We start from the raw sequence: 22441 nt of genomic DNA, 5'->3' as shown, positions 1-22441 counted from the left end.
GATTAGCGGCATAGGGGGTGGAGGGCATTATAAAACACACCATGTGATAGAACAGTTGAGTGCCCTGATTATTAGGCTGTACAAGTAGACAGAGAGAGTCTTCACACCAGGAATGAGGGGTGCTAGCCCTGCAGCCAGAGGAGAACCCTGCACAGTGCCTGCCCATGCCATGCATGACTGGCCTCCATGGAGTCCTTGACAGCCCTGTAGGTACTCAGCAGATGTTTTGGAAGCATCAGCTGGTCACGAATCAGCTCTGGTCACTAACAAAGGTCTTACAGAGCTGGGAAATGCCTCCTAAATAAGTGTGGGAAAGCCTAGAAAATGTCCTCCCTGGTGGAGGACCACCCTGCTAAAGAGAAGGGAAAATACAGAACAGCAAAGATTAGGCATGAGAAAAGATTATCAAAAAAAGAATGGAATGATTGTTTTATGTCTGCATTACATCAGAAAAAATACTGAGGTAGGAGGGGGGAAAAGCCAAATGCACCAAAATAGACATGATGTAAGAAACCAGGCTCTTTAGCTGCTGTGTTTATTTGGCACATACTCAGGTGACCAGGAATCATAAATAAGCTAATAAAGATTTTAGAATAAAAAAATTAACAAAAAAACACCCCTAAAGCATAAAAGCAATGATCTTTAATGCTAGTCTGGTTTCTCTCAGATATCATCCATTGCTTGTCTACTGTAGCTTACAGAAGAATACGAATAAGCACAGTCATTGTGAACAATATTTTTAAGACTTGGTATTAAGTACACCTCACTAAGTTAACCTGCATTGTTCTGTCATCCATTTAGCAGCTGAAATAAAAGATTTTATGGAAATCAGGAAAAGTAGGCCAACTTGATGTTGAGCCAACTTTAAAAATTGGCTGAAGTAGTTTTAAGACTAAGCAGACAATGGGTGACTTTCCTGTAATTGTGTTTTGGAAAACAGCTGAGCTGTTTCAGTTTGAGCTTTCAGGGAAACAGAATGTGGAAAATCTCAACAGGACGTGTTCTATGTAGCAAACAGGCAAAAAAAGTGAATGTGGAACACTGAGGACTTAGGGAACCATTTCTACTTTCTCTAAAATGTTGTGGCTTCTGTTACTGTTATTATTCATAACAAAAACAACTGGTTTTTTTTTTTAAATCAGACACACTGATGTTACTTATTCACCTATTTATCTGTACATTGTTTTGGTATACACTCGGCATTGTACTGCTCAGAAATGCTGCAGAAAAAGAAGGTGATGCCAGATATTAATCAAGTGCATTATGCCTTATTAATTGGAGTGAGATGAAATTTAATAATTCCAGTGTGTCAAGAATTTATTGAAAGTATGGGAAATAAGGGAGCTTTTTTATCTCCTGATGTATGATGTTTAATGAAGTTATTGTCTTTCTGCAGAATGAAGTCAGAGAGACATAGGGTCATGCATTATCAAAATGCTGACTTGTTTAATAGATCAAATGGTGAAGTAGCATTTTGTTATAGACACAGACAAGGTCTTGAGCTCTTACAGCATGTTCATTGTTCTTTCCTAGCTGCTCTATGTGATAATGGAATGCAGGGTGGTTATTGAAGTTTTTGTCTGATGGATTACCCTGTTAACCTGGCACTCCAGCAAATTGTCATATTCTAGAAAACAGGCAGGACATTATGCAAGAGAGTACTTCAGCTCAAAAATCTGTTCAGTGCACCAGCACACTGTGGTTTTAATTTTATTTTACTGTTTTGTAGGATTGCATTGATGTGGGTTGGTGGGAAGGAGAACTCAATGGCAGACGAGGTGTCTTTCCAGATAACTTTGTCAAGCTACTCCCTTCAGATTTTGAAAAAGAGGTAAGCAATATATTCTTTCATTTTCAGTTGAAAATTCAGAATTAAAGTAGAGCTGAAAGAAATCCTTTTTCACATATGTGATTCTGACAGAGTTTTACTTCTCATCTAATAACATAAAAACATAAAAGAAAAAAATTCTGGGTTAGAAAGCATCCATAAAAGGAACGTGTGGCACTCAAAGTCATGTTACAGAGTTTCCTTGATTTGCCCATCCAGTTGCCCCACCTGCACTATGCTGCTCTGAAAGCCCTCTGTCGTACAAGTTTGAGAGAAGAATTAGAGGTCCCAGGACTGAGTCATGTGATGCAATGATATCCAGAATTCTTTAATCTTCTCCATTGTTTTTGTGGTAGAATATGAAAAGTTAAGAGTATTACCTGCATGCTGATGGGACAGCAGCCAAGCACTGTTCCAGAACAATAGGGTGAGATTTTAACTGTGAAATTTGAAAAATAATAAGCTTTTGGTATCTCAGAGGTAAATTTGTCAGAGGTAAATTTCTTTACCTCTCAGAATTACTAAAAAAGAAGGTATAAAAGCTATGCAGAATTTTCTTCACCTCCTATTTATTTGAAAAAGATGGCATTGTTATTTGCCAGACAATATTTAGAAATCTTTTGGTTTCCTGGAATAAAGTAATGGATTACTTCCCCCAAAAGACCATTCCATTTTTAGCAACCTTCTGAGTCATCAGTGGGCTATTACAAGCTTGCAATCAGGCTTTTGATGAGTATTTCACAGTGACAGTCTAAGTCTTCTGTGATAAAACTGAAACTTACTGACACCCAGCTTCACTCTTTGGCAATAAAAGTAGATGCCAAAGGCAAAAATTAAATAACTTGGAAAGCTTAATAAAGCAACTATTAAACAACTCACAGAGGCTAACATGATAATTATTGAAAAGGAAAGGAGAAGAGCAGCAAAAACTGTGGAAGATGAAAAGGCAATTCCACAGCAAAGTGCATCTCCTGGCTTGAGGCCTAAAAATGAATGAAGGTGATTTCTAGAAGAGGCAGAAATCAAAAACCTGAAGACATAGTGAACCTATTATAGAAGAAAAAAATCCTTAGTGGTATCCATTTTTTGTGATGTAATTATTCAGTCTTTTTGAACTTAAAAATTATATCTCTTTAAAGTGATTTTTAGAGTACAGTTGAATATAACTCTTAAAGTAAATTAGATATGCAGACACTTGGAAATTACAGCTAGGTTTGCTCTAACTGTGGAGAATAAAATTTTATTAATTTTTGAAATGCCACAGAACTGGCCACTTGAGTAAGTAACTGGTAGGACTATAGACCATCTGTCTTTGCTTGAATCAGTGCTAAAAGGGAAGGAGATAAATACTTTACCAGTGATTTTGTCAGGTATTTTCTGATGTGATCCAGAAACCTTGGATTCCATCCCATGGTCTGAAAGTATTTGTTGCAGTAGTTCTTCTGTCTGTTCAACAAAAGCTTGGGATTTCTTCTCATCTCCTTGTCCAGTCCACAATTTTCCAAGTCTGACTCTTTCCACACATGCCTATTTGTTCCAGGCCTTTTCTATTCACTGCCTAGTCCCAATCTCCACCTCTCAGGTGGTCTCAATTACAGGATTTTCCCCTGACCTCACTACCTGAGTCCAGGCTTAATTTCTAGACTGTCTCCATCACCTTCTCCGTTATCTCATCCAGCCACAGACCCTGGTAAATCCTTCTTGCTCCTCCACGTTCCCCTAAGGAGTCTTTTAAGGCTCCTTCACACTATACCCTTTCTGACCTTGGGTCTGTCCTTTTGAATCAATCTTATTTCCCTTTTCAGCTTTCAGTTAAAGTCACTTTGTCAAATGAACCGTAGGACCCTTTCTCCTTTGTGCCTCTCTAGATAAGTGCTTTGGTTTTAATTAGGAGTGACTGTAGTGAATCTGTCACTTGTCCACCTGCACTTGTTATGCTTTGGAAGACACATACCTTAGACCCCTTACAGGAGAGAACTAAGCCAAAAGATGTGCTAAGGGAGTGCATCTCTTGTATTCCAGCTGCTGATGGATGGTCAGTCAATGGGATCAGTCTCACACCCCTCTCCAGTAAAACCCCAAGTGCCTGTTTTGTACTGCTGACTCCTCAGCATCAACTATTTCACTCCACAGCCATTATCAACAGGACTCCTAATGCCTATCACAGGACAGTCATTGTCTCTGTCTTCTTCCCATTCCAAATTTTTCTTCACTTTTCTGCATTTAAACCTTAAACCCTGTTGCCCAAATTCTTGTAGAAGTTTCTCTGAGAGTGTAAGGGACTCAGTGTTTGTGGACAATGGCCCATGGCAGCCAGGCTGTAGAAGATCATTCTGATCTCCTAAGTTCTTGGCCACAGCTTTCTCATGTTGATGATGGGAGGTGATCTGCTCAGGGTAAGGTGATAGGAGAAACTTGAAGGTTGCTGGATGACAACTTTGAGAATATGAAACTTACCCTGTCTGGGCAAAAGCTGGCTTTTTTTTTTTTTTTTTTTCCCTGCAGAGATGAATACATTTGCTAGATTTGAGAGAGATCCCTTGGAAGGGTATATGGCAAGCACTCAGCCTTCACAGCAAACCTGCTCTCTTTCAACACTCAGACCAAGATCTGAGAGTTCTAGGGCAGACACTGAACTAATTACTGCAAGTGAACAAAGCTATTGATCTTTCTCAAAAGCTTTGGCAGATAGAAAATAACTGGGGGGAGCACAGGGATCAATAAGAGTTTGAGGGAAAATACTAGCTTAAGTGGCTGATTGAAGTTTGGCAAAGCTGTGCATACCTGGAAAAATCATTTTATTTCACATTTGTTCCACAAGACAATATGCATTGCTACATAGCCAGCAATATGGTGAAAGTGATTGTGATTAATCTGTAGCAAAGTAAAGAAGGTCCTTCTCAGAAAAAAAGGATAAACATATGGGGAAAAAAATGTTTTGGTTTTTTTTTCCTTGGAATTTCTTCACAAGACTCATGATCATTTGTTGAGGGAGTTTCAAAGTGAGAGATAAAGTGTGTCATTTGATCTAGCATGATGCTCCATTTGGTTTTGTACTCATTCCAACATACTTGTGGTGACTGCCAGTGAGCTGTGCATGCATTCACACACAGCAGCACAAAAGAAAAGCCATCAGCCCCCCAGCCTGCAGGTGAAGAGAAATTATTCTGGCACTGCCAGAACTGTTGGTGGTCATGTTTCTCAGTCTTACCATTACAGATCTATTAGGAAAATCATCCTAACAGAGAGGGTGAAAGTATAAAAAGGACAGATTAGTCAGAATAATTAATTTCATTTCACCAAACATCTGAAATTCTGATCTTTCACAATTGGAGCTCGAAATATATCCTAGTAAGTGAATAAAGAGTAACCTTTACTGTATTTCCTGAGTTCTGCCTTTTGGTTCATTTATGGGTCTGAAAATACCTCTGGTTTTGCCACATGTATCTTGGAGTTTCTTTGTGTTTGTTTTTTTTTTCCTAAATGGGTAAATATTTACAAATTTAAATTTTAAAGAAATATACTTCTTCATTAGATCAAAGGTCATGTATTCCTCCAGTCTTTAGGTACGTAAAGTGAACTTTTTTAACCCCTCAGCAGGACATTTCAATTGCAAATATAAAAATTATCTTCTATTTGCCAATGCTATTTTCTCTCCTCAAATTCATTTAAATTATTTCAGGAGAAATATGTAACATATCTGTAGTCTCATGACTTGTAATTATTAATGTTAAGCAATTTATGATTAACTCCAACCTCTGTATGAATGAGATTTACAGGCCTTTTGAAGCAACCTGTTTTCTTCTGTTATTAAATTTTAGAGACCGAAGAAACCACCACCACCATCAGCTCCTGTCATCAAACAAGGATCAGGTAAAGTGCAGTTGATTTTTAGAGCACATGTCAGTGAGCACATCTCAGTCTAAATAAAGCGTATTTAAATCTATATAGCATTCATCTGTATCAAAATTGACAAGCAGATGTCTAGACAGCAACTAATAAATCACAATCAAATGCAATAGTTAGTACCCCTGAAAGACTATGGTGGGCTTTAAATGTATTGTAGTCAATCACCTATAACATTTCAAAATAATCTGTTTTGCCCCTTAATCATATTACATCAGTGTGATACTTAAGTTTTTCAAATTTTGCTTTTGTTCCCTGACTGAAGTTGATTGTGTGCATGTCCTTGCAGTACAGACACAGTATGTGGAGCTTGATAATACCTGCAGGAGGAAACTGCATTCACTATAGATCTGATTTATTCTAGAGACACAGAGTTTTATAGAATATCTATAAAATAGTGTCATAGAGTGGCCTCCTCTGACTTAGAGCTGCAGTCTAAGTCTTGCAGATCTGCATGAATGCTGGATCTGACTGGCTGCTCCAGGTTATAGGCCATAGATTGTTGGTTTTCAATACTTTTATAGCTCTAAGTATGAAACTGAAAGGAGTTATCCTGAATAGTTGTGTAGATAAACATGTTGAAAAAGTATTAAGGAGCTGATTCTGTTTTCCAAACAGATTCATATGTTATACTGAATTGTGTGTAGATACTGAGAGTTGAGCATACTTCTATTTGTAATTTTAAAAGGACCTCTCCATATTAATTTTCAAAAGTGGCTGCATGATTTATTTTTATAATGAAAGTTAGGAACAGTTAAAGAGTCTATGCACTTGACAGTCCTGAACTTGGAAACCAAATTCCAGTTCCATTAATGTAAAAATACAAATCACAAGATGGGGGATGTTCTCAGAGTTGTCATTTGTATTGCAGTTGCAATGGAAACATAACTGTGGCTGGAATCCCTTAAGCCCAGTCTGTTTGTAAAAACTGCAGCAGCACTACTGCTTCCCCCACTGCAGGCACACATTAAAAACCAAAACAAATATGTCCAATCTCCAGATAGTTTTCTTGTTACTGTGGCATGTTCCAGCTTTTGGTGCTTTAAAAAGTAAATTTTCCTCTCCTACAGACTTAAGTTGTTAGTAGAAATGCAACTTAACACCAATATACAATTTAATTTAATGTTATAATTTAAGCAGTTTGAATTTATCATGCACTTCTTTGACTACAGAATCATGACCATAAATATTTTTGTTTCTTATTGACATCCGTGGTTTGTTCTTCACTCTTGAGACTCAAGGAAACATAAATTTGATTTTAAATCAGTAAAATGATCCAGAGAGAGAAGTATGACTTTGCCATCTAGTGGTGGTTGTATAACAACGATGTCTTAGAGACCACTGATGTTAAAGCCTGATGTGTTTTGTAAAAAATCTATAAAACTTTATATTTATTTCAATTTATACTGATATAATTAGAGAATAAGACTTTTAATAGGTACCTGCTTGCACACAATGCTTTAACTGTGTCACCATAGCATTTTTCCTTCTGAAATGTGCCCATTTTGAGAAGGAAAAATGGTTGTAAAAAGGATGCAGACAATCTGATTAAGACCTTCTAAGTTTATGTGAAAGCCAAGACTATTGCAGTTCTCTCTTTTCATACTCATTCTTTGACAACTCCTGGGTGATCAGGCACAAGAGTTTCTTCTGATACATCTCCAGAGCTGAAAAATCACCCTGTGTTTATTAACATCCTGCCTTCCTCTGCTTTGTCAAACTATTTCTTCACTGAGATTATACTGGGGTTGCCACATCTCCACATCAGCTCTTACTGTTGGTAACAACTTCAATAATGCTTCTGCATATTTGACCAGTCACAGTGTGTTGACTAAATTTAAAACTGTCAGTTGCAGGCCAAATATTTAAATGTCAGCATCTTCTGATGCAGAGCATAAAATCAAAGCAGAGAATTAGAACTTGTAGTACAAATGGCATATGTGTAACGAGGTGTCTATATTATAGTAGAGATAGAAATTTATAATCTCCACAGCAGTAAATAGCCAGGGCCATCTGTGCTGCACTTTACAAAGCAAGGTGAAAACTGGAGAGCCAAATTTAGGAGCACAAGCTCCTTAATGAACTAGTAATTGAAAATCATTTCACTGGGTAGCTGTGGTAAGCAACACAACTGAGTCCAGACCGAAGGGTAGGAATCCTCTTGAGTTCCTCTGGGAGCTGATACAGAGCTTCCCAAAGTGTCCTTGAAGGTGACTGTTGCCTGGGAGCTAAGGCAAGGCTATGGTGCCTGCCTGGGTGATGATTAATTTGGGGGGGGTCATAATCCAAGTAGGAAGAGCAACCGAGTCTGAGAGCTCCTCCGTGATTGTAGGCTCATTGTTCTAGACTTGGCCTGAGAATGTCCCTCTGTGTGTTAATGATGACTCTTAATCATACTGTAATTAGATATAGACTTATGTGTCTTTCTTTTTGAACAATAATGTGTGCAAGATTATCGATACATTGACTTGTGCTTTGCATAACTTGTGTTTTGAAAGGCTTTAATTGCTTAGGAGCAGCAGCTTCTCCTCTCAGGAGTGAAGTCTTTTTCATAAAATCATTTCCATTGGAAAAGACCCTTAAGATTATCAAATCCAACCATAAAAGAGAATTTAGTATCATTTATTGACATGCATGTGGTACTATTGCCTGTCCAACAGCACCCTTGGGTAAAGAAACAATGGCTGGTGATCACCACTGATGACTACTGATTTCTAGGAACCAGCTGCAGAAGGGAGTTGCAACAGCACATTCAGAAAATGTAAATGCACTTGAAAACTGCATATAATAGAATAGATAGAAACAAAAAATTGCCTTGTGCTCCTTGCCCTGTCTTCTCTGCTTTTCTTGGATTTCAAATACTGTAATTTTTATTGAAATGCTAATAGTGTTACCTAAAGTGGTTTTCAACACTACTAAGTTGAAATGGCATTAGCACCTAGTGGTTAGCCGATGCAGCAAAGCCAATATCCAATAAAGTGTTTGTTATAACCTGGGGATTAGAAGATTTTATCTTGTGTGTGCCAGGAAATTTTTGCAAAATCTTCCCGTTGTTGGTGCCACAAGTTCTCATATTTCTTGGAGCTACAGAAGTCTGTATGTCAGGGCCTCTAGTACAGACGCAAAAGAAGCCTGGGGCTTACACCTCCAGGCCAAAAGCTGTCAACGAAAATAGTCATGCAAATAGTCGTGCAGAATGCTGCCAGCACTGCTCTCCTCCTCCTTCCAATCTGTGGAAGTGAACAGGTACTAATAGTGGAGAAGAAGGGGAGGGATGTGTTAATTTAATGTAAAATAACCTCTGCATATTCAGCTCCACCACACATTCTCTTGACATTGCTCAATTAATTGATTTATTCCTAGTGGTTTTGCACACTGTTGAGTTGCTCTTCATTTATGTCTGTAATGATAAAGGATTTGTCCACATTTTTAAATCTGCAGTTATAGATTTTTTTTTTTCCCATAGAATAGTCAGTCTTCTCTGGGATTGCACCCTTCAGAAACTGTGAATTTGATTATAAAGACATAAATATACAATTACTTTTTTGTCATGGTACAGGTGAATATTTTATATAAATTTATGTTCAGTTTTAGCAAGACGTTTCCAAATTGGGGAATATAAAAAGCCGAAGAAATTGCAGAATTAAATCTTATGTCACTCTTTCGTTGGCTTGGTCAGAATTCCAAGTTTTTCTGTCTTTGACAGGGACCACAGATCGAAAACATGAAATCAAGAAGATACCACCTGAAAGGCCAGAATGTCTTCCTAATCGAACAGAAGAAAAAGGTATGAAATGTGCTTTCCTGCCTGTTCTCTGCAGAGAGATGAGGGAAATAGAACCAATGCACATCCTCATTTCCCACTCTGTTTAAGTGTATTGTTTGGATGTTTGTTTTCCACTCTGATAGACTGTGATGATAGGCATTTTGGAAAGGCTCTCATTGCTGCTTATGGACTGAATTCAGGGTGTTCAATTGTACCCATCCAGAGCTGTTGAGTACCTGCAGCCACAGCTGAGGTCCAGGGGAGATTTGCTCTCAATACATGAAATGCTGTATTAAGCCCAGTGCTCTGTAAAACCCAGGTGCTCAATCAAGTAAAATACCCCAGATTAGTGTGTACTTTTTTCTTAACATCTGTCTTCTTTGGTTCTCTAGTTGAAAGCTGGGTTGGTGGCTTTCCTGCATCACAAAGGGATTTTGTGGAGATACAGTCATTAATGCTTATGAATCACCCCATTATCATAGCCACAAAAGTCACAGGCAAGGCAGCAAAGAAATGAAAAAATCCTTCAAAGCCATGTTTGAACATTGCGAGAAATGGGACACAGTACCACACAGAGCAAGGACAAGCAAATTAAGCCTTTAATGGTGTCATTGTGTTCCTTGTGAATGGTGAATAGTCTCAGGAAAATAGTTACATCTATTCTCTAATTGAAGATGGTGCCAAGTTTCATATGTTAAGTGGACTATTAGATTGTACAAACAAGTTTGTTATGGGATTTAAGTATTTGAACTTGCAGTCTTTTAAAAGGCACGTGTATGCACATGACTAAATGCATAATATGCAGTTATAATTTAATGACAGAACCTTCAGACTTTGTACCAAGATCTGTTTCTGGATATACATCTTAGTGATCTGGCAAGTGTTTTAGCTGTTTCTTTTACATAGGTTTACTTTTGGTTATGTGTGCTTCTTCTCATGGTTATCTTAGCAATAAAAGCCTTTACTTTCCATTTTTGGATTTACAAAGCTGACTGCTAAGGCAGCAGAGGAAATTTAAATATGTTACTCTCCTGAGCTATAAATATCTGTAACTTTTCCAAACATTGAGAAGAGGCTGTAGGAGTAGTGCCTACATTTCAGGAGTACCAGGGAGTGGCAGGAATGGCTCATGTGATGTGGCAGCAGGGGTGGCACAGGAACGTCCTCTGAGCTGTGTGTTGGCACACTGCCCAGCCTGTCCCTCATACAATTTAGATTCTTGGACACTGACGCAGTATAAATTGTCATAGGATTAAATGTGTAAAAATTACACAGTGTGCTGGAAAAGCTTCAGTGTTACTGAGGACCCAATGACTGCATCTGCTCAAAGGATACTGCCTGTGAACAATAGTCAGTAGCTGGACTATTCCAAACCTAATGTGCATTGTGTTTCTGGGGATTTATTCCACGATCCTCTCATTAATGGGTTCTCATTAAGAACCCATTAAGCAATATCCTGTCACATTCCCAATACCTCTTCGATGTATACAGAGGTGTAGTATTCACAGCATATCATAGGCAGCATTGTCAAGGGAAGTGGTGTATTGAAATAGTAGGATATAGAGAGCAGAACTTTAGTTCATTGGAGAGTTTTGTCCTTTCCTTAAGAAAAATCAGGTCTTGGGTGTGGCAAACATGTTTACATGTTTGTTTTATATTAGGAATTTAGAGCATGTTATTTAGAAGAGTTATTCATGTGTATTGCACTTTACACATGCACAGGCGTTGCATGTTTGGCATTGGATATTAGCATGGTGGCACTCCCTAACTATGCATAATCCGTTCTGCAAATTATCTAGGTTTTCATCAGCAACCTGAAAAATTCAGCCTGTAAGTCTCAGGTTAAAACCTAAATAATAGGTCTGATTTTTCTGAGGGGTTTACATCCTGCTAGACCTTGTTAAATTTTTGTGCTTGTATTTTATTTTCACTTAACTGTAGTTCACTTGAAACATGCTTTTTTCCCTCCCAAAAATAGTATTTCTCTGTTTGTCCAAGGGATGTTAAGAATATCCAGCATAATTATTTTTGTGACCTTCTAAATTAATATTGTTTCATGTTAAAATTTAATATAAGTTTTGCTTGTGGGAGGTTGTACCATATGGTATGTAATTTCTTGCCATTCTTGTACTTTACAGTCAAAAACCAGTAAGTTACTAAAATAAAAAATAGTATTCCCATCAAGATGCTGCACGTGTATTTTGGTTGAGGAGATCCAGGCAGAACAGCCAGGAAGGTTAAACAACTGATCTGTGGCAAATATATCAAATAAATGATAACTTAGAACAAAAATTGAAAGGTTTTTCTTTGTATACAGTCTATCTACAGTTGAAGATCTCTTCTTTGAATGACTTGTGAGTGCAAATGAATTCCACTTAATAATATCCCTGTTCTTTTTTCTGGAAATGATTGATTTAAAGAAAGATCAGAGAGAGAGCAAAAACAGTTAGACTTGCAGAAGCCTTCAGTTCCTGCTATACCTCCGAAGAAACCTCGGCCACCCAAAGCCAACGCTGTGAACAGACCTGGCACCTTGCCCCCAAGACGACCAGAAAGACCAGTTGTGCCTGTGACTCATGCAAGGTATTGCTTTTCTTCTGTCCAGTGCTTTTGGGATTAGTGGAAAAAAACACATTTAAAGAATTTAGGTTTTGCAGTTTATGTCCCAATTTACTTCACAGTAAGTGTATTTAAAGAACAACAAGAAAGAAGAAAACAGTCATCTGGCTGGACCATAACTATCTTCTCAATAATAGCAGTCTTAGATTGTTCTTGACTAGTTAGTTGCTACTGATGAAATTCTGCTGTTACTGCAACAGTGCAGAATGTATTGGAAATACTCGCATCAAAATGTTACTCTGATCTTTACTTTCTTAGTTTACCTCAAATTATTTCAGCTTAGCTCAGGCATTAAGTCAGTGCAAAAGCTTGGATTGTGCTGAGGAATAGCATTAGGCAATGCACATTTCAAATACTGTCAGCCTGATTTCAGTCTGCTTTCTTTGATCATTTTAGATCAAACTTTAGCAAAATACACATCTTCAGAGCTCTTTTAGCTGGTGCCACTGAAGAATAGTGCTGTCAAGTAATTATTTTCTAATGTTGGTTGTCACTCTGTAGTTACATGATGCTTTTTATCAGAGGAGGTTACAGTCTTTGACGAGCACTGAGAAATTGGACTTGCCAACATAAGTCTGTTTATTCGCTGCTAGAGGAAAGGTTGCAGAAATTAAAGGCCTCACTGTAGTCCTGATCAAGTCTAGGTGGCTATCTTTTAGTCATCACCAAGTGGGTTGTGCACTGTATATTTCATTTATGCATAGTGAATAGAGTTAGATGAAAACCAGAATAAAACAATTGCCTAAAATGGGCAAACTGTGCATCTTGCAGAAAAACTAGAGTACAGGCATGAAAATATTTTTACTATTGTACTGTTAGGAAAATTAGCTGCCATTGAACAACTGGAATTCTACTATAGTAATGGTGAATTAAATACCAGAATAGATTACAGGTTAGAGTGGAGTGAAATGCTAGTCATTGATTCTATTCATTCCTCCACATATGGTGTGGAGGAATTTTTTAAATTAAAAAATTTAACCAGTGAGAAATCTGGGGCAAATAAAAAGAAAAAAAGGTAACTGCCTTGGGCTCCCAGTTTCATCTTACTGACATGCATTAGTTGTACATCTCAGAACTTACCCTTCTATCCAGGTGCTATTGCCACAACTTCTTTTGGACTTGGCTTTGAACGTGCTTGCCCATTTGCTCAAAAATACAGTCCATACCTGTTGATCACCTGGGTATACTTGGAAATACAAGTATTTGCTACAATCTTCAGATTTAGCAATGTGATGTCTTGGAAAGACCAAAACATACCCTAGTGTTCAGTTCACTGGTGAGGCATGCAATGGAGTAGCTCTTCTTTTGTTCTATCATTTGCTTGAAATATTGTAAACATGCTATAAAGTTTTAGCATTTAGAATTTTGGAAGGTTATTTTGCTGCTCTTTTGTTTTCCTTTTTTTTTCCCTAAGTACAAAATTGTATGAAGTAACCATGTATTTTTAAAGATACTTCATTTTTCATGTTATCAAAGGCAAAAGGCACACCTAAACAGAAACCTTTTTATGTTCTTAATAGTCCAAACTTCACTATGTCTAGCACAGAAAAAAATTGAAAATACTTTTAATTACTTGGATAATTAAGAAAAATGAAAATTCCAAGTGGAAGCAGTTATTTCAATAAAGGTGTTTTGTTTTTAAATCCATTCAGTTTAATAAGATAGTAGTTATTTTAAGACCTACTGGTATCCATTTCCAAAGTCTGAAAAAGCTATTAGAATAAAAATTCAGTCAGCAGAACTTTTGCTCACCTGTTTAACCCTGGTGGGCAGCTGAGCCTCGTGCAGACACTTGCTCACTCACCCACAGTGGGATGGGGGTGAGAATCAGAAGGGCAAAAGTAAAAACCTTGTGGGTGGAGACAAAGACAGTTAAACAGGAAAAGCAAATGATGCATGTGCAAGCAAAGCAAAGAATGTTGCTGTTTCCCATGGGCAGGCAGGTGTTCTGGTATCCCCTAGAAAGCTGGGCTTCATCACCTGCAGCGGTGATTTGGGAAGACAAATGCCATAACTGCAAACATCCCCCACCTCCTTCTTCCCTCACCTCTATGTGCTGAGTTTGGCACCATGTGGTGTGGGACATCCCTTGATCCATTGGGGTCAGCTGTGTCCCCACCCAACTCCTTGTCCACCCCCATCCTCCTACCTGGTGGGATAACAGGAGAAGCAGAAAAGGCCTTGACTGTGCAAGCACAGCTCAGTAACAATGAAAACACCTTCTGTTATCTATGCTGTTTTCATCACAAAGCCAAAACATAGCACCATGCAAGCAGCTATGAAGAAAACTGAGTCTATCCCAGCCAAAACCAGTACATGATCATTAGGGGAAAATTGCTGCAGTTAGAGTGAGTGTGTGAGATTTCCGTGGCAGCTGCTAAGTGTCCTGAGTCCTGAGTTAAGTGGCTTGCATCTCATTGACTTTTTGTGGTGGCGATTGTTTTTCCATTTAAATAGAATCCTCCTTCACTGGGGGCAGAGTAGGTCTTCAAGGGCAATAGGACAGATAAAAACCCATGTGAATCAGTTTGTTCCAAAGGCTTCACAGCTTACTTAGGCATACCATGATTTACAATTTATAGGTAAGTCAATTCCCTGGATAGGTAAGCCATAAACACCTATAGTAGGTGCATCTTTAAAATCAGTTTAAAGCAATCCATGTCCATGCCACTGCTAACATGGTTCCTTATCCTGGCACCCCATTCCCACAGCCTCCCTTATGTTTAGCACCAGCATTTGTGCAGCTGCGCAGCCATATGGGTCAGGGATTTGCTCCAGATGGCAATTAATCAGTTTGCAGTGGGACTTCTATTAGTGTGGGGTTTCTCTCAGGCTGATCATCTGTCTGGTCAAGCTGACAGCCTGTCTGTATGGGCACAAGCAAGAGAGGGACACTGTGAATGAGAAGGGAGGATCCATTCCTTTCACAATAATATGGATGCAGAGTGGCATAATAAGCCTGTTGATTCTTTGACAACAGGATTGGGGTTTTCTTGTGGGGCTGTTGCCATATATCTTGGTATCTTTTGTAGATAAATGGTAAATGTTGTGACTTTCAGCCCTAAATCATGGCATTCTAAGAATCTCTCTAAAACCATACTCACACATTTCCTCAAGTGCTTCCAACTCACATTGTGCTGTGAGATTGCTGAGAAATATATGTGTGCAAAACAGAGTATGCAGTCAGATGCTCATTGCTCTGTCAGCCAAGAAACTATGTTGCTTCTTATAGGTTTCCAAGTATATTAGCAATATAAGAAAAAGTTAAAGCCTAAAAACTAAGAAAACTAATTGTTCCGGTAGATCACTTGGAAATACTCTTATTTATAATCTTGCCAATTAATACATTTTTCTATGCATGTGTTAAATTACTTCTGTGTCCTTCCTGGTACAGACTGCCTGCCATATTGAGAGCTGTGGAGGACTGGTTTGCTATTAATATGATGGTCTATTTTTTTGTTCACTGGTCACCCTATCACAGGGTTTAATGGTATATACATTCACTTAATCTATGACCTCCTCTGGGTTTTAATAAAAACTTTCAACTCTTTATCACAGCCTTCCTGAAGGCTGAAATAGGGTTTCCAGTCACTTTGTGTTTTGCTTATAAACTACTGCCATGAGCTGAGGTTCAGACCATCTGTCATCAACTTTTGGTATCAAAAGCAGTGATCAATGAAAAAATCAACAAGATTTGTGAGCTCACTACATATTTTACTGTCAACAGCTAATTATTGCTAATTATTGCACTGTGTAGTACATATCTGCCTGGGTTTTTTCAGGACAGATCTATATCTTTATCCCTGAGTTGGGTACCTTACATACATTATAACTTTTATAGTGTTACACTGGGAATAATTATTGTGGAAAAATGATTGTATTTGTCAAGTGACCTGATGATGGCAAGTACAATATATTGCATTAACTGAACAGTTATTGTCACAGTAAGTATCAGAGATTTGAGTGATCTGTGCAATACAGAGTTATCTGCCTACCACTCTTGGGTTTTTTTATATTGTTTCAGTAGATAGATTATTTCAGTAAACTCAAGTACTTGTGGGGTAGAATGTTCTCCAAAGCAGGGATAATTTTGTTGCTTTTGTTTGATCTTCTGTTTGATTTTAACATAGCCCCTCTGTATAAAGTTCCTGACACTTTACTTTTCAAAAGACATTTCTGACAAATTAGGTGATCTTGGTTCTTTGGACTATGGAAATAGTATTCATAGTCTAGTCTCATAAAAAAAGTGCAAAAACATGGTGGAGGAGTTGCATTTATGAGTAAATACTTGGAACTGCTGAAACACACAGTGCTAGCTTGAGGTTCTCTTGCTTTCTGCAGCATTCCAGGTAGTCCACTGCTGTAGTTTGTGCAAGCCAATTAATTAGAAAAAACTACAAAGAAGATATTGAAGAATGTTCCCTTGCCCTTAGGTTTCCTTCGTGTTGAGATGCTGTGGACATCTGAAGAATTATTCCGGACACTACGGTGTCTAAAACAGGCTTTTTGGACAGGTGTTAAGGAGAAACGGGATAAGGTTAATCCGTACAGCATGTCGACTTGCTAGAGATTGCTCTTGCTGACATTACTACTACTCTGGTGCTGCAAAGGAAGAATACTTTGCTCTCTCATTATTAATTGCAAGTTAGCTACCAATTTACTGTAACCCACACAAAAACTCCCAGTAAAACATCTCCTCTTCTTGATCCAAATGCAGGAGTGATAGTCCAAAAGTGGAATTAGTGGGCAGTACAGTATCCGGCACTCTAGAGAAAGACTCCTCTGAAAGAAGCAATGACATCGGTAAGTTATAGTGCTTTCTACACTTTGCCTAAGAAATTTATGGTGCAAGTTTCTGCTTTTTAGTGACTTTTGTATGATTCAAGAGTCAAATTGAGGATTTGGCAATGAATGTGAGTGCTTTTATATGACATTTTAAAAGATTGCAGGATTAAAGGATCATTTCTACTTTACTTAAAATAGTTGTGTTTGGGTTTTCTATTTAAAAAAAATTAAAACAAATATGGAATAGTGAGCTATTTTGAATAGGAAGGCTCTTGTTCTTTTTGTTAAAACTCTAAAACAAGTGATAAGGCCAACAATAATAAGGCATACTTGTTTAACTGATGTAATAGTGCTGCCACAGTTTTAATACTGCAAAAGATTGTGGGTTTGGTGCAGTTAGTAATCTTTACACTTTCCAATACAAAGGAACAGAAACCCAGTTCAGGTCTATTTGACTAAATTTTACTGCATACACTAATTAAAAGCAGTCTAAATTGCTGTTGTAAACAACTTGTGTTCCTGACCCATGAACCGTTTAATCAGGAAGTCACCTGGAAAGGCGCAACAACAGGTTATTTTTTGGTCTTCTCTCATCCTCCTTCCTCCTCAGGCTGGCAAGGCAAGCAGGAGCGCTGGTGTTGGCTGGGTGGGTGCTGCAGAGCGTGGCCCAGGCGGGCAGGGGGCAGCGGGGAAGCCCCAGAGCCATGTTCTGCCCTGCCCCGAGAGCCAGCAGCTGCTGCCGTCGCTCTCGGCGCGCTCGCAGCTGAGCCCGCGTTTGGCTCAGGCAGAGTCCGGATCCTGCCTGCCTAAGCGCTGCTACCTTCAGCGGGGCATGAAATGTCATTTTGGTGTGGTGGTGTCTCCCCAGACTGCCTTATTAGTAAAGCATTTCTGTACAATAGCATCCTTTCAACAGCCAAATGTGCCTTTTCCTCAGATTTGGAAGCAGAACTTCAGGTTATAAAGGAATTTTAATTGCAACATAACGACAGAACACTAAATGCATTTCACATAGGTCTATGAGCTTTCCAGCATACATATATCTGCTTTTTGTAAAGCTTCTGCTGTTGCTACAGTTCTTCTGGAGTAGCAGGTAGTATGTTTTTCCCAGATTTTCATTTGGCTTAAACGTGGAAATCTAGAAGCTCATGATAAATTGCATGAACCTTTTTATTGTAGATATTATTAGAAAGGAATGGTATGGAAATGCAGACAAATTCTACCATTTAGTGTTTCTTAACTATGTTTACAAATTTGCTTCAAAGCACATAAGCTTCTGCTTATTTGAAAGATATAAGTGCAGGTAGCATATGCTTACCTGTGTGTGATGGAGGTAAATTTTTTTACTCCTTATTCTAGTTTCTTTGGAATCAGGATAAAAGCTTAGATTGTTTTGTATTATTAAGTTTCAGTGGTTATGGTTTTATTTTGTTTTGTTCTTAATATGTCAGGCAGGAAATCTGATTTATAGAAATTCTTGTTCATCTCCAGAACATGGAGGGAGAGAGGAGGGTGGCAGAAGTAGGAATTTGGGTTGTTTTGGGTTATTTTTTTTTTAGATGCAGAATAGGAGCCAACAAGAACCCATAACATGTTGCAAAGGGTTTAGCTGATGGCCTCCTGTTACCACTTACATGGAGAACCTATTGAGCTCAAGGAAAAAATAGTGTGAATACTTAAATAAGTATAACTTGATAGGGTCAAACCAGAATGGCATTTACAAGGGCAAATCATGTCATTCTAGCCTGTTAGACAACTTGTTAAAAGAAAAAAAATAAATAAATTATGGGTTTGAATTGAAAGGGGATCCAGAGATCAGAACTGTTATAAATTTTCAGGAAGCTTTTGACAGCTTGTGTAAAATATTGTCGAATAAATAAAAGGCATTTTAAGAGAGGGCAGAGCAATAAATCAGGGCTTAATAAGGAAAACCAATTCAGAGTGGATTAATGTATTTTCCTATGAGGAGTGGTTTGGAGTTCAGAGCAGTTTATGGTGCAATGTAATTGTAGAGATTTATGGTAAGCATGTGATTTTGTTTAATTTATTTGCAAAAAGAACAGGCTGGAGAAGTCTTGTGGCTACATGAGATATTAGAAAAGGTGATGGATGTGTGAATGGAGTTGTCCAGTGTATTCCAAAACACTGGTGGATCTGGCTGTATGGGTCCAGATAATATTTTAACAATGATATATCTTACTGGTTTTGCCCCTATATCATGTGCTCTGTAAGAAGGACAATCTCAGCTTCTCTGAGGCTCATCCATCCTGTCAAAATGGATTTGATTAAATCTACCAGTTGGTGTCTTTTCAGAAATCCAGATTTACACATGTTAGGGTGGACCTTTGTGACAGACAAGGTGTGACTTAGCAGTAGCCTTTGAAGAAAATTGTAGTTAAATGGCCTTTGTAGCAGCTTGGATGCATGACCATTCTGGTTACTGGGCTCCTCTTTATTGTTCCATCAGTCCAATACCATTCCCAGTCACTCAGAGCTCTCGGGGAGAACAGAGGGAAAAGCAACAATTACTTGGAAGTTGTCTCACCCTCTCTTGTGCTTATGCTAAGTACTGTTGGTAAATTGGGCACTGAAAATGAATACCACAGCACCTCCTGGCTACTTTGCACTAGAGATACTAAGCTGAGTAGTGGCTGTCACTTTCTTAGTCCTATAGCCAGTCTAAAGCTCTTGTTCCTTCCTGCAGAGCAGAGAGAGGAACAGAAAACAATGGAGAGACAGTTTTGGTTATTAAAGCAAACCAAACTAATGCTGGATGGAGAGCAGTTGTTTATTCGTTGAAGCCTTTTTAAGGATTTCTAAGTTGGTTCCTTTGTTTTACTGTGATGAGACACCTTTGTGATGGCAGAGGAGAAGATACAGGGCTCTTCCATGTGCCATCTCTCAAAAAACAAACAAGTGATCAGCAACAACGAAATCAGTGAATCGGCCATCAACAACTGAGCAGCAATAGGCTGAGCTGAATTGGAAATCCAGATTCAAAACTTGTATTTTGTTTAGGTCCGTTGGCATGGCTTTTTCCTGTTTATTTTCTGAGTAACATTCTACCAGTGGATCAGTGTTGTCTAACCCCACACCGTGTAAAAACACTCTCCCCCCTCTTTACCAATCGGGAAAATCACAAATGCTTGAGAAAGGTTGAGTGATGTGTAATACTGTTAATAATGTTCTGTGAGTTGCATATAATAAAAACGGTTTTTTTATGTAGATATTAGCTCATGACATGGTTTCCTTAGCATGTTCAGCAGAGCATGCTAAGGCTCTGTGACTTCACATGTAAATTTCTTGATGATAATTCAGTACTGTTTACAATTTTTCAAACTGCACTGACAAGAAAAAATTCTGCTTAGCAACATCACTGCTGATTGTAGATATAATGGCAGCTCTTATTCATGTTGTCCATGCATTTACTTTTTTCACACTCTTTACAAAAGCCATTGGAAAATTAGCCTTCAGAATATATTATTTAAGAGGAACCATTCCCCATTCCTCCTCACTTTTTCTTTTGTTTTCTTTTTTCCCTGTTTTCAGTGATGTCTTTACTTTCCTTTCCACACATCTTGCATTCAACTATTCCTATTTACATCTCTTTGCTATGGCTAACTCATCTTCATTTCATGAGGGTAAGGCTTTTTTTGTTTTCCCCTTTTCTTTTCTGTCCTGTCTGGTTTAATTTACAATGCATATACAAGTAAATACAAAAAGAAGCATTTCATAGAATGCCAAAGTTTACATGGATGTTACAGATTTTTTTTTTAATTAAGTTGAAATTTATCATACTGTGACAGAAGATCTTGCATCATAGTACTGAAATGAGAAATCATTATCATTTAATGTATCATAAGAAATTTTAGTGACTAAGGTGGCATGTGCAGTTTACATGTGTTTGTCAATGCTCTGGATTCATTAACTTGTTCTTGCAGACAGATTTTGTCATCACAAAGTGTAATGCATGTGTTTCATTGTGCAAAAGCATTTAGAAACATATTAGTATGGTTTTCTAGTCTGAAAGAGGAAAAAAATCAGAACAACCATATAGTAAAAATTTGAAGAGTGTTCAGGGGCACTCAGTAGAAAATGTGTGGTCATTTACCCAAGGCTGTGGTTAGATCTCAGTGGTTACTTACATCTGTTGGTACATTTCTACCAACAACTGCTCTGCATTGGCAATGACTTTTTGAGCTTGTAAAATGCTTCTAAAGCAACATAAGCCACATTGACAATAAACCCTATTCTACAAACTGTTGTTCCTACATAGAAGTACATTGATTTCAACAGCTTCAATTCATGCCTTATGGCATAGGTGATGTGTTTATTTTTAATTTCATAAAGAATTTTGCATATAAGGGCCGCTGTGAAGACAGAAACATCTAACAGATAGAATAGCTTAGTAGATATAATGGGTTGTGTACGTACCAAAACACTAGATCAAAAACTAATGCTTTCCAAAAAATGAGATTGAGTTATTTCTTCAAGTCAGGATCAATCCTACATCTTTTAACTACACACACACACCAAAACCAAACCAAACCAAAACAAAACAAAACAAAAAAAACCCACACACACACACACTTTGGAATCCTAGAATCTTGAAACAAGTCTTGTCTATCCAAAGCAGTGTTGCTTTGGCATCAACTAATACTTAAATCCATATGGACTTAAGCTAAGTGATGTAAGGAATAAGCCACGAAGAATTTAAAATAATGTGTGTACTGTGGAAGTGATCAGTTAATCCCCACAAGAAGCAGTTTCTGTGCTTTGCAAAAGACTGAGTTGCACAGAGCCAAGTGGACACATCTTTCCAATATTTTTCCTGGCTCTTTATACATTTTGCTTAATATTCATGAAAGAAGTTAATAATCTTCACCAGTGCTAACATAAGGCACATATGCCTTCATTGATTCCTACTGAAACATCTAATGATGGTATGAAATATTTTAAGAGCTTCCCTGGAAGCTGGTCAGTGCAGGTCCATTTCTCAGCATTTCCTCAGACTTTAATCTGCAGAATATTTGTTGGTGGACCATGGAGCACTGGCCAATGCCATGTGATTACCCATTACGTTTTTTCTCTCCCTCCCTGCAAGACTGGTGCTAGCTTGCCTGAAAGGATAGATTAAAATACCCTCTTGAAAATACCTAATAAACAAAAAAATCTTCAGTATGTCAAGTTTCCTTGAACTGTATTTGCAGTTGTTCTAGAGCTGTATTTGTCAGGAGAGGTGATTGCTGGGCCTCTGACTGCAAGAAAAAGTGATTTAGTAAGATTTGGCCCACACTAGGGAAAAATATAGAGAATATTTCTGGGGAAAGGTTGTAGAATGGAGCAGGTTTGTCTTTAAATCACAGGCTGTTTTACTGCGAGATATTATAATTATTTCACCTGAAAACACTAAATGAATGTTGGAAATGGTTTTTAAATAGAAAGGTTGGAGGACAAAAATGTGACTCATATAATGAAGATCAAAATCGGTCTAAACATATTTCTGTGCTGCTATTCATGCTCGTTTTAACAGGGAA

The 22441-nt window shown here is 38.0% G+C and overlaps 1 protein-coding gene across 5 annotated transcripts in view; it reads left to right on the top strand.

Moving 5' to 3' along the window:
• The window catches only part of SH3KBP1 (SH3 domain containing kinase binding protein 1), a 212161-nt gene that overhangs the window by 175538 nt on the left and 14182 nt on the right, over positions 1 to 22441 (top strand). For all 5 annotated transcript variants that reach the window (XM_021552924.3, XM_021552922.3, XM_077781634.1 and 2 more), the window contains 5 exons: positions 1730 to 1831; positions 5650 to 5701; positions 9441 to 9521; positions 11921 to 12083; positions 16837 to 16922. In XM_021552924.3, the coding sequence (XP_021408599.1) occupies positions 1730 to 1831; positions 5650 to 5701; positions 9441 to 9521; positions 11921 to 12083; positions 16837 to 16922 (484 nt within the window). The remainder of the gene's footprint in view (positions 1 to 1729; positions 1832 to 5649; positions 5702 to 9440; positions 9522 to 11920; positions 12084 to 16836; positions 16923 to 22441) is intronic.

The sequence above is a fragment of the Lonchura striata genome, chromosome 2 (assembly GCF_046129695.1).
Source record: "Lonchura striata isolate bLonStr1 chromosome 2, bLonStr1.mat, whole genome shotgun sequence".
Lineage (NCBI taxonomy): Eukaryota > Metazoa > Chordata > Aves > Passeriformes > Estrildidae > Lonchura > Lonchura striata.
The sequence above is the reverse complement of the archived record's forward strand: the minus strand, read 5'-3'. Positions and strand labels throughout refer to the sequence as shown.